The sequence below is a fragment of the Ahaetulla prasina genome, chromosome 4, assembly GCF_028640845.1.
Source record: "Ahaetulla prasina isolate Xishuangbanna chromosome 4, ASM2864084v1, whole genome shotgun sequence".
Classification (NCBI taxonomy): domain Eukaryota; kingdom Metazoa; phylum Chordata; class Lepidosauria; order Squamata; family Colubridae; genus Ahaetulla; species Ahaetulla prasina.
Window position 1 is genome coordinate 31,825,561 of NC_080542.1, and position 11,310 is coordinate 31,836,870.

The window sequence follows — 11,310 nt, forward strand, 5'->3', positions numbered from 1 at the left end:
AATCCCGCCAAGACAGAGTGGCTGTGGATGCGGCATCCCGGTACAGTCAGCTAAATCCGCGGCTGAACATCGGTGGCGAGTCATTGGCCCCGATGGAGAGGGTCCGCAACAGGCGTCCTCCTGGATGAGCGGCTGTCTCTAGAAGAGCATTTGACGGCCGTCTCCAGGAGGCGTTCTACCAGGTTCGCCTGGTACGCCAGTTGCGCCTTTCTGGACGGGATGCCCTATCCACGGTTACTCACGCACTCGTGACGTCTCGCCTGGATTACTGCAATGCTCTCTACATGGGCTCCCTTGAGGGGCATCCGAGGCTACAGTTAGTCCAGAATGCAGCTGCGCGGGTGATAGATGGAGCCCCTCGTGGCTCCCATATGACACCTATCCTGCGCAGACTGCACTGGCTTCCTGTGGCCTTCCGGGTGCGCTTCAAGGTTTTGGTGACCACCTTTAAAGCGCTCCATGGCAATGGGCGGGTTATTTACGGGACCGCCTACTGCGACCGAATACCTCCCACCGTCCGTGCGCTCTCACAGAGGGTCTCCTCAGGGTGCCGTCAGCGAGGCAATGTCGTCTGGCGACGCCCAGGGGAAGGGCCTTCTCTGTGGGGGCTCCCACCCTCTGGAACGATCTACCCCCCGGACTTCGTCAGCTTTCGGACCTTCGGACCTTCCGCCGCGGGCTTAAAACATACTTATTTAATTGTGCAGGACTGAGCTAGATTTTAAATTTTGGGTTTTAAATTGGGTTTTATTTCTATTTTTAATTGGACGGGCTTTAGAATAAGTTTTTTAAATGTTTTATATTGTATTTATATTGTATTTATCTGTTTTAGTGCCTGTAAACCGCCCTGAGTCCCTTGGGAGATAGGGCGGTATATAAATATGATTAAATAAATAAATAAATAAATAAACTGATAAAATAATTGAAATTAAATGGATATTTGTTAATGTAAATTGAAAAAATATATTGGAGCTACTCTTTCTCTGTTGAAAGTATTACATTTCCTTTATTTAGGTATTATTTTCATCATTATACATTTCAGCATTCTCAGATTAATGGAGGTGTCTTCCGGCCGCCTTGAAAGAGGCGGTGGTGAGGCCCCTCCTTAAGCCTTCCTGGACCCGGCTGTTTTAGGTAATTATCGTCCGGTCTCCAACCTTCGCTGCGGCGAAGGTTGTAGAAATATGGTGGCATATCAGCTTCCCTTGCACCTGGATGAAACTGTCTATCTAGACCCGTTCCAGTCCGGTTTCCGACCCGGTTACAGCACGGAGACGGCTTTGGTCGCGTTGGTAGATGATCTCTGGAGGGGCAGGGATGAGGTTGTTCCTCTGCCCTGGTCCTATTAGACCTCTCAGCGGCTTTCGATACCATCGACCATGGTATCCTGCTGCGCGGTTGGGGGATTGGGAGTGGGAGGCACCGTTTATCGGTGGTTCTCCTCCTATCTCTCCGACGATGCTGTCGATGTTGACAGGGGCAGAGGTCGTCCCGAGGCGCCTCACTTGTGGGGTGCCGCGGGGTCGATCTCTCGCCCTTCTGTTTAACATCTACATGAAACCGCTGGGTGAGATCATCAGTGGTTTCGGTGTGAAGTATCAGCTGTATGCGGATGATACTCAGCTGTACTTTTCACACCACACCACCCCAGGCTATCAAGTGCTGTCCCGGTGTCTGGAGGCCGTACGGGTCTGGATGGGGAGAAACAGGCTCAAGCTCAATCCCGCCAAGACAGAGTGGCTGTGGATGCCGGCATCCCGGTACAGTCAGCTAAATCCGCGGCTGAACATCGGCGGCGCGTCATTGGCCCCGATGGGGAGGGTCCGCAACAGGCGTCCTCCTGGATGAGCGGCTGTCTCTAGAAGAGCATTTGACGGCCGTCTCCAGGAGGCGTTCTACCAGGTTCGCCTGGTACGCCAGTTGCGCCTTTCTGGACGGGCTGCCCTATCCACGGTTACTCACGCACTCGTGACGTCTCGCCTGGATTACTGCAATGCTCTCTACATGAGGCTACAGTTAGTCCAGAATGCAGCTGCGCGGGTGATAGATGGAGCCCCTCGTGGCTCCCATATGACACCTATCCTGCGCAGACTGCACTGGCTTCCTGTGGCCTTCCGGGTGCGCTTCAAGGTTTTGGTGACCACCTTTAAAGCGCTCCATGGCATTGGGCCGGGTTATTTACGGGACCGCCTACTGCGACCGAATACCTCCCACCGTCCCGTGCGCTCTCACAGAGGGTCTCCTCAGGGTGCCGTCAGCGAGGCAATGTCGTCTGGCGACGCCCAGGGGAAGGGCCTTCTCTGTGGGGGCTCCCACCCTCTGGAACGATCTACCCCCCGGACTTCGTCAGCTTTCGGACCTTCGGACCTTCCGCCGCGGGCTTAAAACATACTTATTTAATTGTGCAGGACTGAGCTAGATTTTAAATTTTGGGTTTTAAATTGGGTTTTATTTCTATTTTTAATTGGACGGGCTTTAGAATAAGTTTTTTAAATGTTTTATATTGTATTTATATTCTATTTATCTGTTTTTAGTGCCTGTAAACCGCCCTGAGTCCCTTGGGAGATAGGGCGGTATATAAATATGATTAAATAAATAAATAAATAAATAAACTGATAAAATAATTGAAATTAAATGGATATTTGTTAATGTAAATTGAAAAAATATATTGGAGCTACTCTTTCTCTGTTGAAAGTATTACATTTCCTTTATTTAGGTATTATTTTCATCATTATACATTTCAGCATTCTCAGATTAATTGATAGAAAAGAAAAAACTAATTTTGCTCCTGGGAACACAAACACTTAATGAAGATAGTTACTATCATTAATATTAATTGGAAAACATGATAATCCCAAGAATATAATTTTTTTCTCTGTACAAACAATCTGTACAAAAGAACGTTTATCTGTACAAACAAATAAGCTAAAATAGTATTATTCTATTAAGTTTAATATAATTCTATGATGATCATTAAAAAGTAAGTCTTATTATATAAGAATTTAATTTTATGTTAAAGTACAATAAACTTTAACATAAATTGATTGTCCCATTTAATGAGGCTTATTTACTGAACTTTATATACCTTAATTAGAGACCGGCCAATCTTCCAAGCTTGAAGAACAACTTGGAAACAAATAATTGTCTTGAATTTTCTTCCTAAGAGATTAATTAAAACAACTTATTAATAGTAAGCAACTTCTATTCTTCAATTTTGTATATGTGAGAGAAATGGATAAAAAATTAGCATTTAAAAATGTTGCCAGTTAATTTGATGAAAAAAAGAACTTTAACACTTCACTAAACATAGAACTGTGCACACATGTACACACACACATATACTTTAATATTTATTTATTTAGCTAGTTAAATAAAATTTATTTATTTATTTATTTAGGTAAAATTGACAATGTAGAAATCTGATAGCTAGCTAACTACTTATCCATCAAATTTCTACACTGCCAATCTAATCTAAGTGACCCTGGGCAGTTTATAATAAAAACATATAGCAGTATTATAAAGCATAGGATGAGAGATGATGGATAGAGATATAATATCTTGCAATACAGTGACTGTAATAAAAACTGATAAAATAAGTAGAAAGTATAAATTGGGAAAATAGCAGCACATATATAGATACATAATATAATTTATTACAGCCACAAATATAATAAGGTTAGGAGGTGGAAGATTATGATTAGGTATATTTAAGTGTATTGTTATGATTAACAGTGTGTAAAAAATATACTGGAATTTATAGCTTTCACGGACTATTAATTCAGAGGACTTAGAGAGATAATTCTGGGACTGATTAAATCATATTAATAATTATTTTTATTGATATTTATAGAAAATTGAGATATTAGAAATATGGTGGAACATTGAGTGATATTAAAATACCAAAATATTAGTGATTTAACAGGGGTCAAAAAGTACATTGTATGAAGAAATGTTATTGATGTTAAGAATGTTAAGAAATATGTTTTTGGAGAAAGTGATAAAGAACCATAAAGAGACAATACTACTGTTCAAAGATAAAGAGGTAAATATAGAAGAACCCCAAGAAATGTGGAAAAAATAAAGAAATAAGTACAAATTGACAACTGACAACTGAGAAGCAACCTAGAACTAAGGAGAACTTTCCTGACAGTAAGACAATTAATTAGTGGAATAACTTGCCTCCAAAAGTTGTGGATGTTCCATCACTGGACGTTTTTAAGAAGGAATCAGATAATCATTTGTCTGAAATGGTATAGGGACTCCTGCTTGAGCAGGGGGTTGAATTAAAAGAACTCCAATACTGTAACTATATTATAATTCCAAATATATTCACTAGTGAATGACCATAACTGAACCTTTTTAATGAAAATTTTAAAATTATTCTAAAAAAAAAACACGAATTGGCAGCTCCAATAATTATTGAAATATGAATATGGAATAATTATTAAACATTTGGAGTCAGAAAGATAAAGTCTAAGTTATTTTTCCTCAAGATATTCTAATTCACAATTCTTTAAAACCATTCCTTCATTTCTTCTGGATGAAATCATGCTGGTGCTCTTAATTTTCTAAAGATTGAAATAACATATTGCATCAATAAATAGAAGCTGAATTTTTTTAAAGGGCAGAAATTGAAATCACCATATAAATAGATTTAAAAATAATCTCTTTTGGATTAATACAACCTTATAAAAATAAAGTGTTACATATAAGGAAAGTAGATGAATAAGGTAAAAAAGGCTTATTATACTTCCTGATTTAAGGAACAAGAAGAATAGAGAGATCTCCCTGAACATTTTGAGAGTTTGATTGAATTTTTTTCTTCCAAAAGCTAATTATAAATAAACTAAGAACTATAATAATAGAATTGACAACATATTGCCTGTCAATACACCAGTAACTGAAGTCAAAATTGTATCCAATGTTCTGTTATGGTGGTAAATTAACAATATGTTTCCAGAAGTCTACTAGCTTCTCATCCATCCTTTGAGCTTCTTAAGAAGAACATGGCTACTTTAATATTATCTGAAATAAACATTATTATTAATTATGTCTCCAGATCAATTATCTTTCACATGTGTTTCCAATATAATAAATCAGATTTTGATTAGGAATCTCATAACAAAATAATGAATAAATATAAGAAAAACCCCATATCAGTTTGAGGACTAATATCACTTTTAAAACCATATCCATTTGTAATTTTTTGACAAATAGCATATTCTGAGATGAAAAATAAATATCCTTGTACAGGTAAGTGCATTTTTTAAAAAAACAACAACAATTGAGTTATATTTTAAGATTCATTCCATGAGATAATCTAACTTCTCTTTTACAATACTTCATTTTACCATCTTCATTCTTTGAAATTTATAAGGGCTGATTATTCAACATCATTAAATTATGACCATTTGTACTTGAATAATAATATTAATTTACTGAAATGATCCACAGTTCTCTCTACCTGCCCAAGCATTTAAAGTACAGAATGATATAATGAAACTACTATGCATAATAGCAGTGGTGGGATTCAGCCAGTTCGCACCACTTTGGGAGAACCGGTTGTTAACTTTCTGAGCAGTTTGGCAAATTGGTTGTTGGAGGAAATCATTAGGGCAGAGAACCGGTGGTTAAATTGCTTGAATCCCACCACTGCATAATAGGCAACTAACAGTAAAGTTAGTTAGAGAAATAGTTTTATCACTCACAAATGTTTGCAAGCAGAAATATTTTACAGTCTAAAACTAGTTTTAGTTTTCAGCATTGAATGCTCATCCATTCATAGCTGATTGTTTCTGAAATCTTACAGAAAATGATCATATAACAGCTACAACAATTTCCCCTGCTTTCAGAATGCCCATGTTCAATTCAAATTGCTTTTGGTCAGATAAACAGTAATCTGTCACAAGGGAGTTTTGCTATTGTGGTAATTGGCTGTACAAATATCCCTTATTCTAAGAAAGTATGAGGATGCGGTAACTGCAGCAATCTCCATTTTTTGGAACTCTCAATGGGAAAATCCATTCATTAATATAAATGTGGCTCTTAAACCATCAGGAAATATAATAGTACATGGTGAAGGGACTTTTTTTAAAAAAAGAGTGTCAGGCTAATGGCAAGACTGTTTAAAAAGTAAAAAGAAAAATATTGCTAGGACAGGACTTGCACAAGAACCAAAGAACTTTTACCAAATTATTTTGTGATATGCATTGTCCAGTTAAGTACCATGCTAGATAGGAATTATGCTTTAAGTTGTCTGCCAATTATTTTTGATCAGTTCATCAGTGGTTCTTACGATAAATTTTTCTTCTGCTGTCACATAATTCATTTTGATTACAAAATCAGTTCATTTTTTATTTTTTTGGCCTAGTCACACATAGTAACACAAAAATAACCAAAAATAACTTGCATTCACTGGTGGAGAGACTGAATTGGCAGTCAGAAATTCAGTCATAGCTCATTGTTTAAAGGGCACTAAACAGGACTTACAGCAGGCATTAATTTGCACAAACAATAGCAACACAAACTTCCCATCAACTGACATAAATAGGGGGAAAAAGATAAAGAACTGTTCAGACCTTCTACTGCACCAATACTTTTATAAGATTGGAAACATCACATACAACCCTCATATACTATTATTCAGAGAGTTTACACTTTTTCTTCCAAATACATCTTGTGTGATTGTAAACAACTGTCCATTTTTGGTTTAATGGATCAAAAATATTTTGTTAGAAAACCTGAGGCATGTTAAGGTTTTTGTTGTGCATATTTTCAACAATGAGTTTTATGATAAGGTCAGGTTACTCCCTTGTGTAGATGATTGTTATATAAGAAATAAGACCTATTAAAAACTATTCCAATGTCAGCTGATCTTTTCAGCACATCATTTGCTGTTTTCTATGAGTTGTGGCTCCTTTCAGAAATCAACTCATGATAGTTAATAAGGCTATAAAAGCAGAGGCATATTTATGAATTCACAATTTGGAGAAGTAAAAAAATATGTTAAATTAATGGAGATTGAGAAGTCACCTGAACCACAAGATGGATGTCAAACAAACAAACACAAACAAACAACATTATTTGTATTTGTGTTGCATTGAAGTTGCCAATATTTTTTCTCATTTTTTTTAAAAAAAGGTGTGATTTTGTACCTGCTACAGAAATATAAACACATACATACTTTTGAGTGTATAGATGCTCAGTCTTTTATTATTTGTGCAGTTTATAAACCCAATCAACAATCAATCAATTTCATTTTAATCCTTGTTCATTTCTGTAAAAACAATTTCATGGTTTCTGTTTAGAATGGTATTGAGGAATCATTATTGTCAGATTTCCCAAGGATGCACAAACTAGAGTTAGTGTTTCCAGAGGCCAGGTCAAAAAAGCTGGGAGCCACAAATTTATTGTAATTCAGAAACAGTCACATTTTAGCTAACCTCTTGCAATAAACTCTTTTTTCTTGATGGAAGAATTTCCTTCTCTTTGAAAATATCCACTTGAAATCTGACAGGTATAGTACTTCTGTCATTGTCATCACTTTGTCTCTTAAAATGAAACAGCAGGAGGCCATTTCACCATCCCAACCATATTCTACAGACATTTTTTTTCTTTTAATCCAATTTTTACCTGGATTAAAATGATTTGTTCTTGAACCCTCAATACATATCTCAATTAGTTATGCCCTACTTGAGTCTCAAAACTGGAAAGTCACATTTGAATCTGATCCAAAGTTCTATTCACACAGGATATTTATCTGAACACAGAAATGCAAATATACATATACATATATACGTAAACTTTTACACTAATATATCTATACTGGGAAAGGACAGCAAAAAAGAACCAACCATTAAAAGTGTACAATATTTTATATGGAAATTCTGAACATTCTGCCATTTCAGTTCTGAAATAATAAATTGGCAGGCTACTTCATGTGCATCTTGTATTACTTTCTGATGCATGAGCAGCAGAAGAGCTCAATTCTTAAATCATCACAGTTCTAAGGAGAATCACCATACATCTCTCAGTCTTATCAGTCTTACTGGCTGTGTGTGTCATATCTCTCCCAATACAAATGCATTCTATTCTTCAGACCCTATTTAACAAGTGAAGGTCCATAGTCTATCTTTGAGTTTCATACTCACTACTTACATTTTTATTTATGGAAATAGTTTTAAACTCAGAGTTAATAGTCTGAACAACTTATCCATACTATAGATTAACATGATTTGGTAACTTTTGAAATGTCTTTGCTCTAATGGCAAATTTTCATGAACTCCATAATGTCTTGATGCTTACTTTGTTCATATCTGTGCTAGAGGTAATGAGGTTGAAATGTCCAAAATGGAAATGTAGGATAAATAGGGATTTATTTATATACATTTACATGTCACTTGCCTATTCTCATATGTAATCACATTACTTTTAATTGGAAAGCAACATCAGTTGGTCAGTAGTGTAGCTAGATTTTTTTTAAAAAAATGGAATGTATGTGTAAGCTATCTTGAGTTGCCACGCATGAGTGGCAACTCAAGGTGTGTGGAAAATATAAATTTTCTAAATAAAAAAAACATAAATAGCCAAAAAGAGCGATTATACAAAACAGCAGATTCAGTTCTATCTATCCCAGTGATGAGTGGTCTACAGCATTCTTGATGTTGCTTAAACATGATCCCAAATGATGAATCATGAACATGTTAGTTCAATAGCTTCTCTCTGCCTAGCTAAGATGAAATGATATAAATATTTCTCTATGTGAGAAATCCAACCAACTGAATAGGAATCGACCGAGATACTTCTCAGCTTTGTGTGGCTTCATTTACCTAGTAGATGTCAAAAGGAAAGTCATAAAATCTGCAAGATCTTGTAAATTGACATTTAGATTCATTGGGCATGCAGAAATAGAATCAAGTTTCACTTACAATTCTATGTCTTGAGCTAATAGAGCCATAGATACAGTCATGGAACAAAATAAATACTTACAAAATGAACCAAAACAGAACAGTTTTTTCCCCTAAGAGCAGTGGTGGGATTCAAGTAATTTAACAACCGGTTCTCTGCCCTAATGATTTCTTCCAATGACCAGTTTGCCAACCTGCTCAGAAAGTTAACAACCGGTTCTCCCGAAGTGGTGCGAGCTGGCTGAATCCCACCACTGCCTAAGAGTTGCTCTTATTTAATAATTTTGAAAGGGCAAGGTTGATACTGCTGTTTCTCATGCTATAGATAATAGGATTCAAAAGAGGTGGGATAAGGGAATACATCACAGTTGATGCTAAATTTGAATTACTGGAAGGAGGCTCCAGATGAGCAATAAATGCAGATAATAGGAACATGGAAACCACAATAAGATGGGGTAAGCAAGTAGAAACTGCTTTTTTCCTTCCTTCCAAGGAGCGAATTTTCAGCACAGCAGTGAAAATGGATACATAAGTATAAAGAATAAAGAAAAAACAAACAAATCCTAAAGCACAAACAAACACTATTAGTCTGATTTCATTTTGGTTTAAGCCTGAACAGGTGAGTTTAAGTAACTGAGGGATGTCGCAGAAAAATTGATTGATGTTATTGGAACAAAAAGATGTTCCAAATGTAAAGCAAGTATGCAATGATCCATTAAGAAGGCTGCTGCCCCATACAGCAAGAATCATGTAAATGCAGGCTTGTTTGCTCATTATTGTTTGATAATGTAATGGATTGCAAATGGCAACGTAACGATCATAGGCCATGACTGTAAGGATCCAAATATCAGATCCCAGAAAAAAGACCAGAAGGAAGACTTGAGAAACACATCCAATGTAAGAAATGTGTCTTGTGTTCATCAGCATATTGGCCATGGATTTAGGAACAATGACTGAAGTGGTACCAAGATCTTGTATGGCTAAGTTTAACAAAAAGAGATACATGGGAGTATGCAAATGATGATTCAAAATTATTGCAGATATGATGAGGAGGTTCCCTGTTAGAATTGCCAAATACAATACCAGGAAAGCAAAGAAATGTAACATTTGTAATTCATGTATTTTTGAGAACTCAAAGAGCAGAAAATCAGAGACAGTTGATTGATTATCCATATTTTGTAATATTCTAAGTGATGTCTCTGGAAAGAAAAGAAATACAATCACTTTGAATGCAGCCTTTTTCATTTCTGAAGAAGAAATACATATACATGGGGAAAGTATTTAAAAAAGGTATTTTGATAGAACAACAGAATCATATTTTGAATCGTTTGTCTTCATCACAGCAGTTTTATTTAATGTCTTCTTTCAGTGATAATAAGCACTTTAATACTGTATTATGTTATCTACAATTCTTAGCTTTAATTAGCACCAGCAATTCAACATTTGAGAGTTCAGGTATGGCAATTTGTAATTTAAAAATGAGCTTAAAATGCTATCTTTGAACATTTGGCCTCAAATAAGCAGCTGTATGCATGCATGTATACAATTTCATATATTCATTTTCCTTTGAAATATTATTGAACATTTCATATTCTTTCTTCTTGCTATAGAAGAGAAACTGTTTCTCTTCTATAGCACTTCTATAGAGTGCTATAAAAATATACTTCTCAATATGCATTTAAATAACTGACATTCAAACCAGTTTCTTCAAGGAATTGAGAAATAGCTTAACTAATCACTAACTCAATCCATCCAATTCAAGTCCTAATCTTAACCCTTTTGGTTCCCAACATTGCACGTTAACCCAGTCATACCAGATGTTGCTGAAATCTTTCAAATGATGAAATGATTTTCATCAAACTGGCAGGACTTTGTAATAAATACTCTATGATGTCTGGTGATCCCACAAGAGCTTAATTGGCTTCTCTCAGAGCACTTCACTACAGAATTCAACCTGAGCAAACCAGAGGCAAAAAAGAATCATTAATTCTTAAATTGTATTTTTGATTCTATAATGAAGATATGTAATAGTTTGTTATGTTTATGGAGTCTCTCTCTGAACATATGGCCTCAACAAAGGAGTTGTTTGCTTATACAATTTCATATATACATTTCTGTGTGTACTTACAAGAGAATGATAAGAAAGATTCAAGTCATGCTAGAGAACCAGGGTCTGGCCATTTTGTACTTTTCAATTATTTTAATATTTTGTATGACCTTCACATCACTTTTGAGAAAAACAGGCACCAGAAATCATATTATAAGCCATCTTCAGAATTAAAGGATAAACCAATTCTCCCATGACTGAATGTGATAACAAGTGGGGTTGAAAGATAAGAGACCTGACTAATTTTATTTTGTTTTTCCTGCCTATGTAATGTAGAGTGGATCAGAGAAATGTTTA

General features: G+C 36.0%; 1 protein-coding gene across 1 annotated transcript; it reads right to left on the minus strand.

Moving 5' to 3' along the window:
- Positions 1 to 9,164: 9,164 nt before the first annotated feature.
- LOC131197539 (olfactory receptor 14J1-like) lies at positions 9,165 to 10,079 on the minus strand. The gene has a single exon (XM_058181728.1). The coding sequence runs from the start codon at positions 10,077 to 10,079 to the stop codon at positions 9,165 to 9,167; it is 915 nt and encodes a 304-aa protein (XP_058037711.1).
- Between the last annotated feature and the right edge of the window lie 1,231 nt (positions 10,080 to 11,310).